The 21471-nt window shown below is 38.9% G+C and overlaps 2 protein-coding genes across 2 annotated transcripts; one reads left to right on the top strand and one right to left on the bottom strand.

Annotated features, from left to right (window-relative positions):
- Positions 1–212: 212 nt before the first annotated feature.
- ccdc3 (coiled-coil domain containing 3) lies at positions 213–7362 on the bottom strand. Its single transcript, XM_015392814.1, has 3 exons — positions 6818–7362; positions 5116–5293; positions 213–711 (listed from the first exon to the last, which is right to left on the bottom strand). The coding sequence occupies exons 1-3, from the start codon at positions 7207–7209 to the stop codon at positions 406–408; spliced, it is 876 nt and encodes a 291-aa protein (XP_015248300.1). The 5' UTR covers positions 7210–7362; the 3' UTR covers positions 213–405.
- Positions 7363–9639: 2277 nt separating this feature from the next.
- LOC107096228 (optineurin-like) lies at positions 9640–19597 on the top strand. Its single transcript, XM_015392801.1, has 13 exons — positions 9640–9779; positions 12970–13094; positions 13168–13364; positions 13455–13598; positions 13992–14176; positions 14261–14351; positions 14450–14565; positions 14642–14791; positions 17077–17161; positions 17237–17395; positions 18462–18604; positions 18726–18808; positions 18893–19597. The coding sequence occupies exons 2-13, from the start codon at positions 12974–12976 to the stop codon at positions 19000–19002; spliced, it is 1584 nt and encodes a 527-aa protein (XP_015248287.1). The 5' UTR covers positions 9640–9779; positions 12970–12973; the 3' UTR covers positions 19003–19597.
- Positions 19598–21471: the final 1874 nt, after the last annotated feature.

Below are 21471 nucleotides of genomic sequence, written 5' to 3'. Positions count from 1 at the left end.
TTTACCCACAGATCAGATTCTGCTGCAAACTTTAGCAATCAGAGACAAGGAGTTGAGATCAAATAGTTTTATATATACATGTCATGCTCCTAGACAGTGGATTCATCATGTGGTTGCACGACTGCTATAACTTTAATCTAGTTAAAGCTTCTCCCAGAGGAATAGTGGTCTCTTATTCATTGATCATCAGGTTTGTGGAGAGATTGGATGTGTTCATCTGCAGGATGACACTGAAATCAGTTTCTCAGGAAACTTCGGTAAATTTGCACAAAGTTTTTACATGCATGCTATAGAAAAGTATAAGATTACTGAAAATAAAATTTGGCCTCTTCAATTTAAAGGTCCATAAAGACTGTCCAGCAGTCTCTGTACTCCACAGCCAAGAAGTTTGGCCGATTAAAAGAATTAAAGCTGCATCTTTTCCCGCATCGCTGCACTTGTGAAACCCCCGTGCGGAGGCTCCTCCTGCGTCACCGCATTGAGGTGACGCCCTGCGCTCCTCTCTGCTGCTCTCAGTTTTTCCTGCAGCTCCCGGGCCTCCTGCTCTGCCTCCCGTGCAGCCTTGCGGGCCTTTCTCAGGGAGCGTTTCACTTTGCCAACGCGCTCCTTCAGCTGCCGGTTTCTCCTCTCTGCTGCAGCCAGACGCTCCTGCAGCTTCCGACCTTGTTCCTCCTCCTCGAACAGAGCCAGCTGGACTGACGAGCACAGCAGCTGGAGCAAAAGATGGAAGAGAAAGTGGTGCTAGTCAGCTGGCATACACAGATTTTTGTGTTTTCTAACAGTGAAACTGCAAAAAAAAAAAAAAAAAAGCTGTGACATCATGTTAGAGAAATGCTCATCCCATTTTATTTTCTGATACTTTAGGAGGAAAACTACCCTCTTACATGCTGCCATTAGTAATATTGGATTAGGATGGGTTTTCCAGCAGGGAAATAGTCCAAACTGCTCCAGGAATAATTACCCTAATTACATGGAGCAGGTTTTAAAGAGGACTATTTTATGATATCAGATAGAAATATATACGACCCGTGCACCTATTCCTTATTTTAAAGGGGACCCGTGTGTTGCTTCATTAGACCATATTAAAAAACAGAACAAAAATTATTAGAAATGTTCATCAAAAAAATAAATTAGCACAAAAAATGCATTCAAGGGATTTTATGGATCTAAACCTCTAAACCCTCCTTCTGCATTAAAAATCAAGTTAAAGTCTTTATTTTTGTGTTGAAACCCTCATAGCTCTCATAGGAAGGCATTCAGTGAGCCTTCAGAAAACACAGACACTTACAGCATCTGTGAAAACATCCGGGTGTTATTCACCTGCTGCTGGAGGTCATCTGGATAAACACTAAATATAGAGACACAAACTTATGCTTAAAAGTATTTTGCTTCGTGTGAGGAAACAATTTGCCACAGAAATAATTTAAGACAGGAAGAAAACTACTGATTTTGTTAATTATATAATATTTTCAGTCCACGATCTGTACAATCAGCTCATTTGCTCATGCGCTTCCAGATATACATCCAGGTTGCTATAAATCATTTAATTATGGTTCTAAAAGTATTTTTATCCTTAACTCACCAAAGAATGCTAATAAATAACCTCAATTTTTTCTATGACTTTTCAGAGAAAATTTGATGCTTTGTACATTTTCTCCATTAAACTGCTTCTCTGATGTCACCATCAGACATGCTCAGAGCAGTCCGGCAAAATATGATTAAACCATGTTTGTCTGCATTTTAGTTGTTTATTTGTTTAGATTACGCACTATATACCATAATGTTAACACAAAAGGAAAAAATAAAAGTCAAAAAGACTAGATTTATGTTTAAATCCAAAGCCGGAAAGTTAGCTCCCGGAAGTAAAGTAGGATCCCATTTCCGGGGGAAAGGATTTAGATGCATTAATTTTCTCAGATAATACATTATTAACCTTAACCCATTATAATTTAGTACGCTTACTATTTTTGGGAAGTGAAAAACTTAATTTAGGTCTTTTTTACTAATTAAAATTGAGGGTGACCCGGATGTATATCTGGATGCGCATGGGCAAATGGTACGGATCGTGCTTCCGTCATAAAATAAAACTTGTTTCTCATAATTTTAGGACACAATATTACGCCTTTATTCTCGTAATTCTTGTTGTGACTTTTTTCTTATAATATCAAGACTTTATTCTGATAATTTTACAACTTTATTCTCGTAATTTTGTGACTATTCTTGTTACGACTTTATTCTCGAAATAGAAGAAAAAAAATCTCTAGCCTAACTTTTAGATGTTAATATACAACAACATAAGCTGCCATAACTAAGCAGACGACATCCAGCTACACATTACAATATTACCAAGTGACTATGAACACATTCCCAGTGCTGGGAAAAAACACTTTCTTCCCTGAATCAAAACAAATAAAACTGAAGTTTGTGAATCTGTGCTGTGAATTTATTCCATATGTGTTTAGATTGAACTGACCATGATTTGAGATTGATGCAAAAACACAAAATGTCAACCCCAAATGCATCTATACACCAGAAACAAAAAAATTTATAAAAATAAATGACAAAATGTCAGGTTCAAGAGGTGTAAAAACTTTAGGGAAGCAATTAAAATGGCGTAAAGTCAAAAGTATACCTGAGTAGTTAAAAAAAAAAGAGTAAAGACGTTTAAAAAGTTCTGCTTTATATCGTAATATAAAATCAAGCAGCAGTAGTAGATAAGGAGGATAAAGTATGCAGCTAATTTGTGGGTGCAGCAAAAATAACCAGGTAAAAACCAAAAGCTCAGCAGAATGGTGAGAAGAGAGCATTCAGGAGGATTGGTCTTTTAACTAAAATTTTTGGTCTTTTGAGCTGTTTAATGAAATAAGAATCATCAGTAAAAGCCTGAGACCTTCCATATCAGCACTGATGTCATCTTCACACAATGGTGACTTTACAGCTGGTGCCACAGAGAAGTCCTCTTGGTTATTTAGTCTAAGTTTGTGTTTGGGTAGAGTGGATGAGAGAGGAGGAGAGATAAGGAGAAGAAAAAAGGCCGAGGAAAAACCCAACCCACAGGGAAGCATTCCTGCTCTGCTTCTAAAATCCTTCCCTTCATTACCTGCAGACATAATTCTCACCGTATAGTTTCTACGCTCACTACCAGAACCCAGCAATCAGCACAGACTGCTCTCTGACACTCGCCTATCACATGTTAGCTAACATGACTAAAAACTGTGAACGTCATTTTATGGAAATGTTTTTAGGGCTTAAATAGCAACGCTAAAAAAGTGGATCTGACTGCTTCTGATAAGATGAGGCTTTGAACTTTTAATTAAAGGTTTTGTCAGGAAGCCTTCCTTGTCCATCTGGCTCCCATGCACCTTAAAAAGGGAGCAAACTCCTTCCTTGTAACATTTTCAGGATTTTTTTCTTTATTTTTTTTTTATGCTTTAAATGTCATTTGAAGCATAAAGCACATTGTCTACATGTTTTTAAGATCTATAAATCTGAGGCTGTTTTGCTAAATAGAACTTAAAAAAACACTTTCTTCTCATTCTGCACCACATACCCAAAGCAAAACACCTGTGTTGTCTTGTTTTGCCTTTAGTTTATAGCCTCTACATGTAAAGGCTCGTCCCTCAGAACAAGGCTAGTCTTTAACCTTTGACCTTTTAGCTTGTACAGAACAGAACAAAGCATCACAAAGCATCTTGAGGACTGTTTCATGGTGTTGCTTTAGCTGTAGCTTTAGCTGTAGCGTACAGGTCACCCAGAACCTAAGGAAAACACCATGAAGTCTTTTCTGATATTATTACAGACATTTAAGATGCAGTTACACTGTTTATCTAGCCATTTTGGCTAAATGTGTTACCTTGGTTTGAATATCTTATGCGTTCCTGGTTGATTAGTGTGTGTACATTGGAATCAATGATGTGGATTTCACTGTTTTGCTATTTTTTTCTGTGAAATTAATTTTTTCTTCACATCTAAGAATTCATTAACCATCTAGGAATGTAATTCCCCAAGTGTCAGATAATTGAAAGCCATATTAAATAAGTCATTATATCAGTTTCGCTTTAGATTTTAAGCACCTTGCAACACAGAGTTAGTGAATCTTCCTTAGCGCCGACAGAGTGTTTGCATAGCTTTTGATGAGCTTAAGTGATGTTATTTATTTTTTTATAAATTTTTTTTTTTTAAATGGGTGTGTTTCCCTCCTGGTCTGGTTGCCCGGGCTACGTGATCTGAAATAAGCGGGTTTACATACTAAGTCAATAATTGACGTGCATCAAGGTGCAGCAAAGGGTAATGCAGCACATCTGAACAGCTGAAGCAGCGCCTCATGAGCCTCTGAGCATCTGACACAGCACTGTTGATACAGAGCGCTGTGATCCCTCCTCTGAAACTGTTTATTAACGCCTAAATTAGCTTAAAATGTCGAAAAAATATGTTCAATTTTATTATTCTGACACCTGCAGTTTGGATTACGTACATGAAAAATGCCTCCCAGCCGCGAACATTAGCAGAAAACCGCGAAAAGGCGACCGGGCCAGAGGCTGCCATTGAAGGGGATCTCCAGTGACAGAGCAGCGCCGGTGTGTGGGGGTTTGAGCAGCTCTGACAGCGAAATAATATCTGAAGGCAGGATCATAATCTTGATAAACTGACTGTACAGATGAAGTTTTCAGGTGGACTTCCTCACTTTAAAACACATTAAATCTACTTTTACCCACTTATAACAGCAAATATAGCCGCTCTCTGCCATTAAACACAGGAGCAGCAGAAGCAATCTGGACACACTTTACTGGACGCGCTTCAGCAAAGATGCTCTTCATGCGTTTCTGAACTTAATGTGTAGAATCATAAAAAATGAAGCAGCAGAAGCTTTTTCTGCTGCTTCCAGCGCTCGCTGTAGACCAACAGACAGCAAAAAGAGGGGAAGAAAGTATTTGCATCAAAACATTCATCAGGGCTGACAAACGTCCCTGTCTCTGCCAAAGCCAAGCACCCTAACAGCATGATGCTGCCACCCCCATGTTTCACCATTGAGGACATATTTCCACCACGTATTGTGTCTGTCAGACAGAAACTTTTGATTTTCCTCTTATTTAACAAGACAAACTGTTCCCTTACCCTGCTATCCTCCTGGGCGTCCCACTCAGGGCTGAAGGTGTGGAATGGGTGGCTCACTTGGCTGCAGTTGGAAAACTGGAAAAGGCTGGAGAAGGTGCGTCTGTTCTCCACTGTGTCCGGGAAGACGGCATCCTGGAAGTTCACTTCATGAGGCAGTATGCTGTAGTTTTCATCCATCCTTAGTCGGGGGATAAAAAGGAATACTTTGTTAGAGCAGTGATTCTCATAGTTGGGGTCATGATCCCACTGGGGGATCTTGATTGAACAGTTTTGCATCTTGAAATCTGGTATAGAACTTTATCTTAATATTAAAAATGTATGTTCTAAAGAGACTAAAGATATAAAAGCATTGCTTGAAAAATGAAGTAAACTAACGTCTTTGGTTTTTGATCCAGTTTGTGGTATTACATGCATACTTAATTGATTTTGTAGAAGTGTTTTTATGAGGGGAGTGTTGGCTTATTGGGTTAGAGCAGTGCAAGTACCCAGTTTGATCCCCACAGCGTCCACTCTGGGTCTCTGAGCAAAACCCTTAACCCCACACTGCTCCCCGGGCACCACACAATGGCAGCCCACTGCTCCCCAAGGGGATGGGTTACAACCAGAGGTAAATTTCTCCAATGTGAAATCAATAAAGTTCAATTATTATTATTATACTTAACTAATAGTTTGGGTCACGAGTCCGCTTTGGTAAAACTATGAATGTCAGAAGCTAAAAAGTTTGAGAACCTTTGTGTTAGAGGATATTTTAATTCAAAGAAAAATCAGCAGGCCGTGGTTATTATCTAAAATGAAGCTTAAAGGGCAACTCACCCCATTTAAAAATATATAACCCCGTCCTAAGGAGAACTTTGAAAAAGGCAACTAGACAGTAAAAGGTTGGGCTAAGTGTGAGGAGGTGCAGCTTGGGTTTGGCAGGGTCATGGTCAGAACAAGAGAAAATGGCAGCTAAGTTAGCCTAGCCTATCCTCTTTCTTGGGGGGAAGCCTAGCCTAGCCTGTTCTAGACTCTATCTTGCTGATAGGCTAGCCTTCACTCCTCTCAGGTAAAGGGAGACTTTGTGGAGTCCAGTGGGTTGGAGCTTTATTACTCTGAGCTGCTTGCCCAAAATCAATGCTGCCACGACGACGGATGGAGTTATATTTATACGCAAATACAGGTTTGTGATAAAAAAGACCTAAACCATCATGTATCTTCTGAACTTCAGATAAACCAATACATTGGCCAGCTGATTTTTTGTCTGATTTTTTTCTTGTATCAATATCGGGCGATATGAAGATGCATTCGCCAAATCATTAGTGCATTCAGCAGCTCTGCCTTGAGATCAAGGATGGCAAATGCATTGACTCTACCTCACTAATAAAATTCACTTCTTAAAATGAAACATAAACACATTTAACAAAGGCCCATATGATGAGTTATATATTTATCAAATATATGGTGTATTCAGATTTTGAAGAATTAATTACGTATTTCAATGATTATTTAGTTAATTGTTTATTTTTTTGTAATAAGGCACTCCTCACCCTCCATAAGAATTTACACTGTTTATCAGTTAGAAATTGATTTGGGGGTGAGTCACACTTTAAAAAGACTCTTTAAAGATATTCAACTAGTTTTGAAAATGATGCACAAAATCTAATCCCTTAAATCTCACAAAAACAGATTATGGGAAATTAAATGCTCAAAAATAAGAAGCCACCTGAGGAAGAAAAAGTAGGAGTAATTTTCCATCACGGTGTGGGACTGGCAGGACAGGTAGCCCAGGCCGGTCAGGTTGAGCCTGGATCCAGAGGGGACCTCCAGCATGGAGCCCCAGGCCTGGTCGCACAGCAGCTCCACCTCCGCAGAGTACAGCAGTCCTTCCTCCGCGCTCTCGTAGCCGAAGGGCAGCGAGTTGTGTCCATATCCCAGCGGCTCCCGGTGGATCGCCAGGACCCGAGCATAGACGATGATCTCGGCCAGCTCCGCCCGGCAGCCCTCGCTCAGCGGCCGCCAGTGGAAGGGCAACTGGCAGCCGTGCGTAAAAGTGTCCAAAGTGTCCAACTGCGCTAAAACGCAGAGCGATGTCAGAAGGACAGCCGGGGAAAGCATTTCGAGGAACAAAAAAATCGATATAAATATAAAATCAGTTTTACTTTATATTAACTCAACCTGTCTAACCTGTTGCGTTCATCCCAGACGCACAGACTGCTGCAGTCTGTGATGCATTCACTGACTGGAGGACACCTCAGCTGGACTTCCCATCCTCTATGGAGGTATGTTAGGTTGTAAAGCAGAAAATCCTAATATGAAGATTGTATTTTCAGACACTGCAGAAGCAGTAGTAGTAATATCCATGCTATATTTATTCAGTTGTTCTTGTTTGTTCATCTTTAGACTACTATTATTTAATGTATAGTAGCAAAGGGAATATTTTGCACCAATATCTAACATAAGTTATCTTTATTCTTCTTATCTTTAGATATATTTGTAAAGCCTGTCGAATTTCATTGTGTTATCAATTCCTAATAGTAGGTTTCAAACCACTATCAGGTCATTTATTGTATTATTTTACAACTCAAATTTTAAATCAATGCTTAGTTGAAATCTGAATGAGAGTTGCAGAATATTTCTTATTTTCCTTTTACTATTTGAAATATTTCATAAAAATAATAGAATTTGCTATAATATCATAAAAAATCTACTAAAAAATATTGAAAAATTAATCAAAATGTATTTGTTAAAACCAAGTTATTCGTATGTATCTTTTATTTATATTAGTGCAAACTAATTTGAAAATTAATAATAAAATCAAAATAATTGTACTGATTCAACAGTTCTTTGAAGCTATCTGCAGATGTTTACTCAAACTCTGCAGTTAATTGAAGTAAATTCTCCTGACAAAGTGTCAGTTTTTAACCTGCCCAACGCTGCCACCTAGCGGACATCAGTATGAAACGTTAAGTTTTGGGCTGGAATGAATGAAAATCACCGTATTGAAGAACAAGATCCCATGATGTGATGCCTGAGGCATATGGAGGGCCAAAAAACATTATGAAATGAATAAATGTGATTGTTCTATGTAATATGTAGATGTAACATTTATTCAATATTCAGTTAAATTATAAAAATTACAATTAGATAATAAAATGCCCTATTAAATAATCAAAATTAGATTTTAAACTATGTACTACATGATTAAAACTAATTAAAAGCATCTTTATAAATATATAAATTTCATATATATTTACAAATAATTATAGTATACTTTTTAGGGGGATGGCAGTCTGCATCGCTTATTCTTGGGGTTACAGGCTGAAATGTTTGGGTTAGAAGATATTGTGCTTGTTTACAGTGATGATTATTTTTATCCTGAAGACAATCTTTATTTAGAACCAGATGTTTGTATTTGCTTAACTGATATTTTGTCTCATAGTAAAATTTGATGGATGATTTGAAGCACTGAAGCAAAAACAGAAAAAATCATGTACGTTTAGTTATAAGGATCCTACTTTTTTGTCTTTTTTTATTATTTTTTTTTAACCTAAACCTGTACTGGTAGTTACATTATGAGCAATTGTGTGACTTTCAGGATTTGTGGGAGCTGAGAAACAGCATTCCGCTGATATTTATAGAAACAAAAGCAGCCTGGGAATGACATAACATTTCAACACTGAAGGCCTCCAGAATATCAGCAATGTCAAGTGAAAATCTAAAACTGCAGTTATAACATCTCAAATCACTAAAAGGAACACAAGATGAATCTGGAACAAGGTATTTTTGTTCTACTGTGTTTAAAATGAGTCCTGATTATCTTAATAATTACCTTCAGTAAATTTACACTGTAATTTACACTGTAAATAATGGAGATTACAAGTTAGTCTTAAATTAAAGGGCAATTTAATTCTCTTGTTTTAGAAACTCTGGACTGCAATAGAGATTAATCTAAATAGTCAACCACTGCCTGATTTAACATTAAACTTTTATTTTTTGATTTATTATTATTATTATTATTCTTTACATAAAATAAGGTTATTTTTAGATCAAAGGGAACCCCCTATGTGTTGTCTAAGTGGGTATAAAGTTGACTAATATCGGGATTTCCCGTTCTCAGCTGTCGTTTGATCTCGTGATCGTTGGCGTCACTGTTTCGCTGACATGTAAAATAAGTGGATGGACTGCACTCAGGCTTATGGCCGCTGCTGGAGCCTCCGTTCACTTTCAGATCTACTTTCCGCTAATCGCCGTGAGGAGGAAACGGAAACGTTTGCGAAATCCCAAGTCACTGCTTTGCCAAGCGTGCAGTATTTACAACTAAAAGGATAATACATTTCACAATAAAGGATGGACCCAGCTGAAATAAAGCGGAGACAAGTGGTTTTAATCTCCGAAATAGGGGTAGAATTTGCAATATTTGGTGTGGTGCAGTCTAAGCTAGCAGCTAAAAACGACGTCCGCAAGTTCACGTCGGGAATACGTCACTTCACGCGACACTAATGTTTTATTTTGAAAATCTTAACCGGAAGTCGTTTTAGTATAACAGTCCGGAACGCTTCATTTTGATTCAACTAATATCACTTAGGGGGACACAGGTTCTGTTGACTCATTTGGGTACTCCTACAAGTCTGTGTTGTCCGGACGGACCGCCTGGTTCATTTCGGGTTCGGGAATCGCAAAAGCAGGTGAGTTAAAACCGTTAAAGTCGTTTATCTTGGCGGTGACGCAGTTTGGCTCAGCTCAGACCGAACCGTGTCTCTTACTTAGGGCTAACTTTTACTGTTAAGCCCAAAGTTGCACCCTGGTTAGGCTGACCTAGTTAAAGTGAAAGTAAAATAACGTATATCTGAAAGAGAAATGAGAAAAAAACGACTTTAATTATTTTGTTATTGCAGTGTAGAAGCTGTCTTTTTCTGGTTTTCAGTAGCATCTAGCCAACTGTTTGAACTACGGCGTCATAAAGCAGTTAAAAACACAAACCCTGATTCTATAAGCATAAAATAAACTTGATTTATATTGAATAGTGATGGATTTCCTTAAATGTGTCAATATTTGTTCAGTATCCTCAAGAACAGCAGCTTTTATTTATTTTATAATCCGATCTGGATCAGCTGATTAGGTCTCAGATGAGTCACTTAATAAGAAAGATGCTGTTTTATATTTGCTCACTAAAAGCTATCCTGAAGTCATAATCAGACACTTCTGTGTAAAATAGCTTTAAAAATGCTGCATTTCCTCATGTCCTTTTGTTCATTTCCAGGCAAAACTCATTTGAATGTTTATCATTTCTGTGTGATCTTTATTCTAGGACGTTAAAAGGCTGTTTGTTTTTCCACTCATTTGTTTTTCATCCTTTTGGTTCATGTTTTTCCATTCAGTTTCGTTTCTACACCTGCTTCCAGTCAGGGGCGGAGCTAGATGGGGGGCCAAGGGTGGCCATGCCCACCCTTAGCCAATCATTGGCCAGCCCTAGCATTTATTTCCCTCTGATACAGAATGTGGCAGCAGTAATACTCTCAAGTGGAATATTCAAGACATTTTTTATATATTAACAATTACTGACAACAAAAACACAGTGGTTAATTATGCACATCAATATACTAACATTAAAGATAAATACAGAATTCAAGCAGAAATAGATTTTGTGTTTTATGGGGTAAAGAGAAAATTATGTCTCTCTGCATTCATCTAGGAGTCTTCAATGAAATCATAGATAAATAACTATTTTAATAAAAACGTATTAAATAATCTATTTATGTAGATAGTTGTAAATATCATGTTTATACAGAATGATTACTGATAAAAGTAGGTAAGTAATGAAAAGATGCTCGCCCAAAAGTTAACACGAAAAGAACTTTATCCAGAAAACCTTTTATCTAGAAAGCACGGAGGTTATATATTTGTCTATTTGTTAGCAAAGGCTGTAGGAAAGTATAGTTTTATCTTTATTTAGAAAATATGGATGTTTTGCTTGTTAATTTTCCTGTTGGAACAGTGTAGACACTTTTCACCTCACTTCTAATGGTTGTATTCTGAAAGGATCAATAAAAAAACAGACATATTCATTGTGAAGCACGGTAGTGGCAGTATCAGGAGGATGAAACTGGTCTTTTTTTGTCCAAATATGGAAAATAAACTGACTGTTGATTAATGATTTGTTAGAGTGGAATTTGTTCCGTCTAGTTAACGTACAACATTTGCTTAAAGGAGACATCACCAGATAGTTTATTATGAAGTCCTAAAATTGATTTTACATTTAAGTTTAATCAATTAAAGTGGCATTACGGAGTTTTCTAATGACCTTTGGCCAAAACACATGCTGAAACATCAAGCTGAAATAGGCTAAAATGATCAACTAGTCATGGATTCCTTCAAAGTAAAAGCATACTTTGTAAGCATTATATCAGCTTGCTTCCTCATATGTTGTGTTCAGTGCATGACCCTAAAGGAAACCTTGATAACAGAGTAATATGCAGCTTTATCGCTGATTACAGCCTGGATTTTAGCCCTTAAAAAAAAAAACTGTCATATGTGGACGCATTGTATATGCTGTATATATATCCATGCACCTTTTTCTTCCTGTGGCACATTCTTTGGCTATTTGAGCTAATGTAAAAAGTAAATTCCTCCACTGTTAGATCAATAAAATCAATCAATCAATAACATTTAGCTAAAGTTGATGCCAAATAAGTGAGCCATAGGCTGGAGAAGATTCTCAGTCATCCAGGTCATTCCAAAAAAAGTAAAAAAAACAAAAAAAAACAACGGACTTTGTTCCGGTTCAATTTGCATGTTTTCTAAGCCATAACAAGGATTTGTGTGGCTATTTTATAAAGCTTGGAACTCAATGCTAATTTTAGACATTTTGAATTGAAAAAGCTTCCCGATTAGGGAGTGAAACGTCTTCAAACTTGGTAAACAAAGTTCAGTGTAATTTTTTTTTTTAGCTATATTAAATCGGTTATAAAATCCCAAATATTGTGGTTTATTAAGCGAATACTGAGGGACTGTTTCTCTGACACTGGTGAAGAGCTAAGGTAGAGCTAAGAAGAGCTAAGCCTTGAACCTCCGGCTGTTACCTTCACTTTCTTCAACGACTGACCACTTTAACCATAATCCACCCCCCAACAACACATACTCCAAAGGATTCCACCCACAGCCAATCCCCTCCCCTCCATCTTGTCCCTTTCAACAACACAGGAGAGGAATTAGCTGCGAGCAATCAAAGTGCCATGCAGATGGCATTAGACCATAAACCCTAAATGCACCAGGGAGCGTTACCACAGATCCTTCCTCTCCAGCAGCTTTGACTTTATGATCATCACTGTTCCCAACAACCTCATGCTGATTTTTTGCAGTTTCTGTTTTAGTCAGTTAAATAACATGCTGCTCTCTCTTTGCTGCTATTTTCTAATATCCATGTCTATAAAAATGTCCACAGCTGTTTATGGATTATTTATTCTCCAGATGCACAGATTTATATTTAAAAAAAAAAGCACAGTACAGTATTTTATTTGTTTTTTTTCTTTACTCTGCCACATTTTCTATTATTTTAAAACACTTTAAGGTTCGCATTGTGTGACTGCTTTTGCTGTAATGCTGCTATAACACCACAATTTCCCCATCGAGGGACAATAAAGGGGTTTTCTATTCTATTCTTCTATTCTATTGTTATTACGATGCCTCCTGTCTGTTTCAGTCAGGCAGTTACAGTGGTCACTTATGTACATAATCTAAATACCAGGAATATTTCTACAATCACAGAGTATTAGATGCACCAGGCAGGAGGAAACCATGAGTTTTAGGTTGTATTACCTGCAGGAATCCTTTGTTTAAGTCTGATTTGTTGGAGTTAAATAACGGCTGTCGTTTCAGCATCATGGCGTCCGGTGGCCCAATGATGAACGGGGACATTTCTCGCTCTCCAGGTCAGTCTGGAACGCTGGAGGAGACGGTGCAGCAGATGAACAACCTTATTCAGGAGAACCGGGACCTTAAAGGTGAGAATATGGGACTCCTGAAACTGAGCTTAGATAAAGGACTGTAGATGATCATTAAAGTTCTGCTCCTCAGAGGCCCTGCGTCAGACCAACCTCACCATGAAGGACAAATTTGAGGGTTTGTCTGCTTGGAAGGAAAAGCAGCAACATGAGAAGGATTTCCTGGAGGAGCGCCTGCAGGAAGCTCGACGCTGCATGGAGAAGCTGAACCTCCAAAACCAGGAGCTCAGCAGGAAGCTGGAGGCAGGAGGCGCCACAGGCGGATGTCAGGTGAGGCCTAACTACCAGATCATCTGACTTCCTCCTGGTTGAAGATGAGGAACGCTGCATTATCACTATTTCATGCTGTCGTCCAATCAGAGTGCAGAGGTGGAGGCACTGCGTGCCCAGGTCGCTCGCCTGCAGGCAGAGAAGAACGACCTGGTGGCTTTGAACTCGGAGCTGCAGCTGAAGGCGGAGCAGGGATCCGAGGACGATTCCTTCATCGAGATCATCAGAGTGTCGGTGAGAGAACCAGGAATCCATCCTGGAGAGAAAGATGGAGAGAAATGTTCAGAGACACGATTAGAGAAACGATCAGAGAAACAAACCATCAGAGGCTTACTGCTCCGTTTGGATCGAAATGGAGAACCAAGAACCAGAAATACCCTGATAGATCCAGGAAGATATTTGATCCATCCATCCATCCATCCATCCATCCATCCATCCATCCATCCATCCATCCATCCATCCATCCATCCATCCATCCATCCATCCATACATACATATCTAAATTTTTATAAAGTTATTCCTCTGTTGTGAACGTCACCATCAGTTCATCACCATCTTATTCTGCTTAATTTTGTTGCTAAACTATTTTCCTTCCTGACTTCCTGCTTTTCCATCCTTCCATTTCAGGATGCAGGGGTCGCAGAAGTGAACAGCACTTGCGGCTCAGAGCACATAAGGCGTCCGGACCTCAGCATGACGTCATCGCGGCTGGAGAACGAGGAGGTGACGGTCAGCCAGCTGCTGCAGTCCCTGAGGAACGAGACGCAGAGATGTGAGCGACTGGAGGCCGAGCTGAAGGCCTGCAACGCACGGTAAGGAGCCGCCAGTGACGGAGCCGCTGGTTGACCCAAAGACCTTTGTGATGTCACAGTGAGATTTCTGGTTTTATGTTTCAGAATCAAAGAAATGGAGGAAAAGAACCAAGAAATAGAGCAAAAAATGAAAACGACTCAGACAGAGAGCAGAGAAGACGCTGCCAAGGAGAAGGTTGGTTTTAGAGCAGCAGCCATGTTTGCTTTTAGGTCGCGGCTGAATGCGCCACAAAGCAGAAGCATTCAACTTCTTCTGTTTCACTGGTATTTCAGGCAGCGTCTGAGGTGGAGAACCTGAAGACTCAGGTGATGACGCTCTTCAGGGACCTGCAGCAGGCCCAGAGCAAGCTGGATGAGGCTGAAGGCATGAAGAAGAACCTGCAGGACAGGTTAGCTTGGTAGAAGGACAGAAGCGCAGCACACACAAACAGATCTGTCTACATCTACATCTGATCTGTCTGCTAGATGTCGGGAGGTGGAGCAGGACGTGGCCACTCTGAAGGCTCAGCTGGTGGAGAAGCAGGCGGTGCAGGCGGAGAACGACCGGCTGAAGCTGCAGCTGGGGAGCCTGCAGGCCCAGAGCCAGATGGAGCAGAAGAAGGCTGACGACGACAGGTCAGATCTTCTGCAATGGAGAGAAGTTTCTAACATTACTAATGAAAAAGAAAAACATCTTTTAAGAGTAACTTTGCTGTTTTGTTAGATTTGGTTTTTACAAATTTTATATATTTTTTTTACAGATGTTTTCTTTTTTATTTCAAATTTCTATTTTCCTGATTTCTTAAGATATGGTAAAAAATGCCTCTTTATCATCCGGTGTAGGATAGGATGTTTGAATCCAAGGCTACTAGAGAATGAAATAAATGAAAATAACATGAAATTACACAAAACAAAACCAGCAGCATAGTCATCAGTTTCCCTAACAAAACAAACAAATCAGCTTTATCATATCCAAATACTAATAGAAACCAACATCTGATCTGGAGAGTAACAAAGCGGAAACAAACAACTAAGCGTGCCAATAAACTAGAACACAAAGTAGAAGGGCCATTTTAGATAAAAAAACAAAAACAACCCCCCCCCCGAATTTCTAGATGATAAAGGGCATAAATTGATATGTTGAAACTAATATCACTTTCCCACTGGCTGAAAAAAACGTTTAAACCTGGGAACAATCGGCTAGTTAGTGGCAGTGGGAACAGCTCACTGACCCGGGTCAAACGACTCGGCAAGCGACGTTATAATCAACCGGTTAAACTGTTTTTTGTTTTTTTAACAGTGTCCTGTCTGGCAATGTGGCAATAAGAATAATTGTCTTGATGCCAAATAAAGCTCAACAGATTTTACTTTCACAAGAGGAGCAGTACGGTTATCGCCATAGTGTTCCGCTTGATTCATGCATATAAATAGCTTTATTATAATTCATGCATGGAGTTTTACAGATTATATTGACACTGCAATGTAAGTTGAACAGGAAAGGAAAAAGAGAAAAAAGGAGCAAAGATGAAAGGAAGAGGAGATAAATGGGAAAAAAAAAAATGATAAAACATCTTCAGTCCTGTTAAATTGAGTACGACGTACGGATGTCAACACACCGCACGAGCCACGTCTGATCTAACAAGCCGAAATAACTCTGTTTGCATTCGATAAATGCATCAAAGCTGGTGTGATGGTGTCACCGGACATACAGCAGCGGGGTACAGAGGCCATACAGAAGGCAGCCAAATGCCAATTGTTAGCAGGTTCAACCCGTATTTAAAAAACCCAAAGATTATGATATTCTCAGACGATGTAAAGTCAGAAATTAGCTTAAAAGAAAAACATGACCTAGGGGAGATTTTAATCTGTATATTTTCCAAAGTATAAGTGAAACATCCAGACTTTTTATATGCAACACAATTAGGGGCGTAAACAAATAATTAACTTTAAATAATTGTTGATTAATGTTTTATTAGATTTTAATTAATTTAGTCTTTTTTTATAGATTTGTTGTAGCAATAAAAGTGGAGAGTGGTGAATGTGTAAAATGAATTCTCTGATCCAAAAGGACCGGTTAAATTGGGTTTTCTGATATTTTTACATTAAAGCCACATTACTCTCCAAGATAGTTCTTCTCTTTCACCTTGTTCTCAGAGTTTGATTTCATTTTCTTCTGAATTGTAACAAAATGTTCAATTTGCTCACTGAAAGCAGGACAAGCAATTTCACATGCAGACCTTTCAGTTTGCTGTTCTGCAGATACCTGTGAAACATGCAGTGTTTATATCACTTTGTCAGTCCGTGCATATTTGTGCAGTGACAGTTGGTCTTTGTCTTTCTGCATCCTATTTTTCCCCGATGCGCCACAACAGCTGAGAGACAGCAAAACAGGAACAATCTGATATTCTCTTCCTGTCTCGTATTCCCTGACCTCACACCTCCAGCAATGGAGAAAAAGAAAACAAACATATTAATTGAAAAAAGAAGAAAAATTACAAATTACATTATTTTCATATGCGTTTTCCGGATCACATTTACTTCATTTCTAGGGACGGGACTTCCTCCAGAGTGAGAATTTCTATTGGTCTGCTGGACGTTAGCAACAACATTTCTTATTGGTCAAGAGCGAGCGTTTGGTTTGGACTAATGTGATCTGTGAAACACAATTTGAAAAAGAAGGGAATTTGTAATAACTGCTTAAAAAAATTTGTAAAATAAAATGAAAAGATTTTATAATTAAATATGAAAAATAAATGTCAAAATCTGAGCAAACAGCAAATTTACTCTAGAAACTTTTCTCCTAATCAAACATTTCTCATAATTTAATTTCTGGATTCCATATTTTGAGCTAAATTCCCTCGTATTCCACTGGGTGTTTGTATCCATGGTAACTCCAGAAGTTAACCAGCATTCCTCCACAGGACCAACCTGGCTCAGCTGAAGGATGCGTACACCAAACTGTTCGAGGATTACAACGAGCTCAAAGAGGAGAAGAAGAGGAAAGAGGTTTGCTTCCTGCTCCTCTTTTTGCAGATAATGCGGGTTTTCCAGTCATGTGACCCGTCTCTCCCTGTCCTGCAGTCCCACATGGTGGAGAGGAACCTGGTGGAGGATCTGCAGCAGCGGCTGAGCTCAGCAGAGGAGGCGCTGGTGATCAAACAGAACAAGATCGATGAGATGAAGCAGGAGATGTTCCAGAAGGAGAAGGAGCTGGAAACCATCTCTGTCTTCCAGGCTCAGGTTGGATCAATAAACAATAATAATAAAATTTTCAATTACTAACCGATTAAACTCTGAAATGGTCTAAATATGACGTTAAACGTTAAAAATAGCTTTGAATTCCAGCCTCTGTTTATCAAACAGTATGAAGAACCTAAAGATCAGCCGTTGAAACAGGAAGGAGTCGCCCTCTAACATCTCACAAAAATAAAAGCATCAAGCTGATATTGTAAAGCTCCGCCTCCAAAGGTGGTCTCTGGTTTCTTTTTTAGGAGAGTTCTGTTTTTTTTCTGTCATCTGTCATAAATAAACCCGATCGCTGCGTCTGATGGATCAGATGAGGACAGAGGAGGGTTCGGTCACAGGACTTATTGTCCATATTAAATAAAACACTATAAATATAGATGTTAAAATTAAGCGATACGTGTCTGATAGTGTTTACTTAGTCCGTTTTGAGCCAAACAAAACAAATACCCTTCAGTTTACTGCAAAATTCAGCATAAAAACAGAAATTCAATCCATTTCACCAGCAGGACGCCATCGTTTCATCACAAAGCCATTAAGGCTCCGTCCACACTGCAGGCATTAATGCTCAATTTCGATTCTATTTTTGTCAAATCCAATTCTTTTGCATGGTTGTTTACATTTCAACCATGCATTATGTGACTTGTATGTGATCTCCTGTGTAAACTGCATTCAAACAAGTGTCCCGCGTGCACAGTAGAGGACGCACTGATGTCACAGGCAAGCATGCTCTGTGTTTACGGAAATAAAAATGGATGGTAGTGCTGGAGCTCATCTAGCAATCAACAAGACTGTTCTCATTATCATTCGCCATGGCAGCAGGATGCAGAATAGTGACCTATCGCGGGTATTAATGGCATAATGCCGTGCACACACAGGTCACATTTGAAAAGATCAGATCTGTGTTTTTCGACTGTCATGAAAAGATCAGATAAAGCTCGCCTAATGGCAATAAAACTGAAATTGGGTCACTTCAGGCTGCAGTGTGAATATTGCCTAAGAGTAGCTGTTAGCATAAGATGACCCTTATTCAAAAGCTGTTTTGGTTCTGTGCCGCCCGCAGGCAGAGGTCTACTCCTCAGACTTCTACGCAGAGCGAGCGGCGAGGGAGAAGCTCCACGAGGAGAGGGAGCGTCTGGCTGCTCAGCTGGAGTACGTGAAGAAGCAGAACACGCAGCTGCAGCAGGAGATGGACTCACTGGGCCGGTAAACTGCTCTCTGTCTCCATCTAGTGGTTATTTTATCAGAGAGGATATCTCATTAAGGCTTGAGATGAGGTAGCAGCGGGATGTCCAGATTTATCTGATTCCGTCTTATTGACCTCTAGGCGTTCGTTAAATGAAATGCAGCGCAGACACGGATCTGCTGCTCCGAGTCCACGTGGACCTGACCCAAGTCTGGTAGGAAGAGGTAAGCTGATAAATGATGAGCTGCCCTCTAGCTGTCGTAGAGCTATGCAACATAGATGCATGTAATGCGGTCTGTCATCCTCAGGGGCCGACTGGACCCAGGAGAACATTCCTGGACACGCCTGCCCCAAGTGCAACGAGATCCACCCAGACCTGGACTCCCTGCAGATCCACATCATGGACTGCATCAACTAGACTCCCAGCTTCAGCAGCTTCGCCTGAGTCTTCCTCGCCTTCCACCCCCCCATGCCCTCTTTTCACGATACCAACTTCTCCGTTCAGTTTTTCTGGAACAGATCTGTCTAAAGGGGCTTTATTCATCAAGCTAGCCTGATTATCTGCATTATTAAGCAGAGAGCATCTTAAACCAAATGATGGTTTGTGAACGATCCCAACACTCAAACACCTGGGCTTTAATGAACAACATATTTCAAATGTTTTTGTTTTTTTTAAAGTTCGAGTTTAAGTTTAGCAAAGAAAACCACTTTTCTTTTTCTTAGAACTAGTCAGAACATCATCAGATGTTTAATGACCCATAAATAGCATCTCTGTCTTCTTTTGGAAGCACGCTGGAGGGAAAATGCCAGCTGATAACAGTTAGAAAATACTGAATATTAAACATCTTACTGCAGAATTCAGCCGACTAGGTTTTGGTTTTCATTTTACATGCTTCCTCCTGTCCTGCTAACATCTTCCTCACTATGAAAGCCACTGAGCTTTGCAAAGCAAAGCAGAGGGAACCTTTATGTCAGAGGTCCGCATGTAAACGTATATATTTATATATATATATATATATATAAACTGCTTTTAGTTAGTGGTTCATTTAAATGGTATTTGGTTGAATTAAAGAATATGAGAAGCTTCCTGGGTTTCTATCAGAACTGAAATGTGGCCTACCTCCTAAATGACCAAGTATGTGGTTTCTAAGGGTGTTTAATCTGTATTTATCGACTCTAAGACCATAATTGGTTCTTTGCTGTCTGATCAGAATGTTTAAAAGGAATTTGTTTGACATGGAGGCTTTAAAGACATGGATCCGTGTGAAAAATGAAATAAACTTTTATTGAAAGGATATCTGTCTTATTTATTCTTTTAAAAACATTCTGATTCAAACCATCTTCAGTCATTGATGGATTTATTAGTCCTATAAAACGTTTGCATCAGTTTAGAGGCAGTTAGTTTTGGTTTTACTAGTTCTGTCTTATTTTGATCCATTAATCAGTTTTTATATATTTATCAGAATATTGGAACCCTTTTATTAAGAAGCATATTAATATCTTTTCACTTTTAACTCATAAAATCTTTATGATGTGGTGATGTGGCAGACTGGAGTCTTTAACTGAGAGTCGGGGCACGGACTTCTGTAACCCTTCTGATCAGAGTAAGATTACCATTTATGTCAAAATCTATGTCTTTGTCCCCTTTTTGCCATAATTGGAATAATAAAAGGGATGACATATGTTTAAACTAATAAGTAGCAGTTGAATGAAAGGTTTTTCTGCTGCTGCACATTGAAGAACTCTAGTTGAAAATGGACAATGTTAAATATGGCCAGGAGGGGGCGACATCTTTACACTTTGTATGTTTCTGTTGCCTTTAACAGGAAAAATAACGCAGCAAATATCTCACTACAAAGTGAGATATTTGGTTGTTGGTTACAGTAACACACATTATGATTCATTGTTGTTTTTAGCTGCAAGGAGGTTTTGAAGAAATATAAGCTGTTAATCAAAGCAGGAAGAGCAGAGTTTTCCTAACTGGGTCCTAAAGACTCAATAACCTGCATTCAGCTCAGCTGATTCCAGTTTGTGGCTGATAAACAGGTTCTGGTTGAGCTGCTGTCACCTGGATGAGGTGTGCAGAGAATCTGCTGGAACAAACAGGGTGGCGTGTCTGAGGGAGAAGCATTCAGAGCTCTAGGGTAAGAAAGAGTTTGATGGAGTAACTGATAGCCCAGCCATGCAGAGCCAAATATGTCACAGATTTATGGGATCTGCAAAGGGGAATTTGATAAGATTGTAATTAACAAAACTCAACTTTGACAAATAGAAAATAAAGACAGGAACTTAGAAGAAATAATATAATTACTTGCAAACAAAATATTGATAAAAATAAAGGATAAAGGGGAAATGTTTTGGGGAAAACAGGAAAATACAGAGAGAGTTGAGAACAAAAGTGATTAAAAAACTAAAACATGAAAGAATTTGAAAAAAACAAATTTTAAATATGATTAAAAAAAATGTGGAAAAATATAAAAACTTTTGAAAAGTTGGACAAAAATGTAAAAAAAATAAAAAATAAAATCTGAACATATCTGTGAAGATTCTCAGTCATCCAGGTCTTAGTCAAGCTTGAAAAGTTCAGTTTAGGCAACTGAAAGTAAAGTTTTCTTTGTTAACCTGGAAAAACCAAAACTCAACAGAGGAGGTGGTCTTAGACATAACCTTTCACCTCCTTATAAATCACTATTAGGAACAATAATAAGAAAAGTCACTTCTCACCTGCCCTCACTTTACTCACGCTTCAATGAGGCTGAAACCATTCTGACGAGGGAGTTTTGTTTTTGATGAATGGGATCGCTGGGATTAATATATTATAGGTTTAACGGTTAGAACTGGAGAAGCCTCTTGGATGAGAGGAAAAACATCTAGAAAACTTCACGTC

The sequence above is a fragment of the Cyprinodon variegatus genome, unplaced genomic scaffold, assembly GCF_000732505.1.
Source record: "Cyprinodon variegatus isolate N-32 unplaced genomic scaffold, C_variegatus-1.0 Scaffold607, whole genome shotgun sequence".
In the NCBI taxonomy this organism is placed as follows: Eukaryota; Metazoa; Chordata; class Actinopteri; order Cyprinodontiformes; family Cyprinodontidae; genus Cyprinodon; species Cyprinodon variegatus.
This window is presented reverse-complemented; position numbering and strand designations above follow the sequence as displayed.

Bases quoted from the DNA above. Each gene is read 5' to 3' on its own strand.
- LOC107096228 (XM_015392801.1), top strand. From the start codon at position 12,974: ATGGCGTCCGGTGGCCCAATGATGAACGGGGACATTTCTCGCTCTCCA. The intron at 14,792-17,076 runs GTCAGATCTTCT...ATTCCTCCACAG, and splicing joins AAGAAGGCTGACGACGACAG to GACCAACCTGGCTCAGCTGA. The intron at 18,605-18,725 runs GTAAACTGCTCT...ATTGACCTCTAG, and splicing joins GAGATGGACTCACTGGGCCG to GCGTTCGTTAAATGAAATGC.
- ccdc3 (XM_015392814.1), bottom strand. From the start codon at position 7,209: ATGCTTTCCCCGGCTGTCCTTCTGACATCGCTCTGCGTTTTAGCGCAG. The intron at 5,294-6,817 runs GTGGCTTCTTAT...CCCCCGACTAAG, and splicing joins TCCTACTTTTTCTTCCTCAG to GATGGATGAAAACTACAGCA. The intron at 712-5,115 runs GTAAGGGAACAG...CTTTTGCTCCAG, and splicing joins ACGCCCAGGAGGATAGCAGG to CTGCTGTGCTCGTCAGTCCA.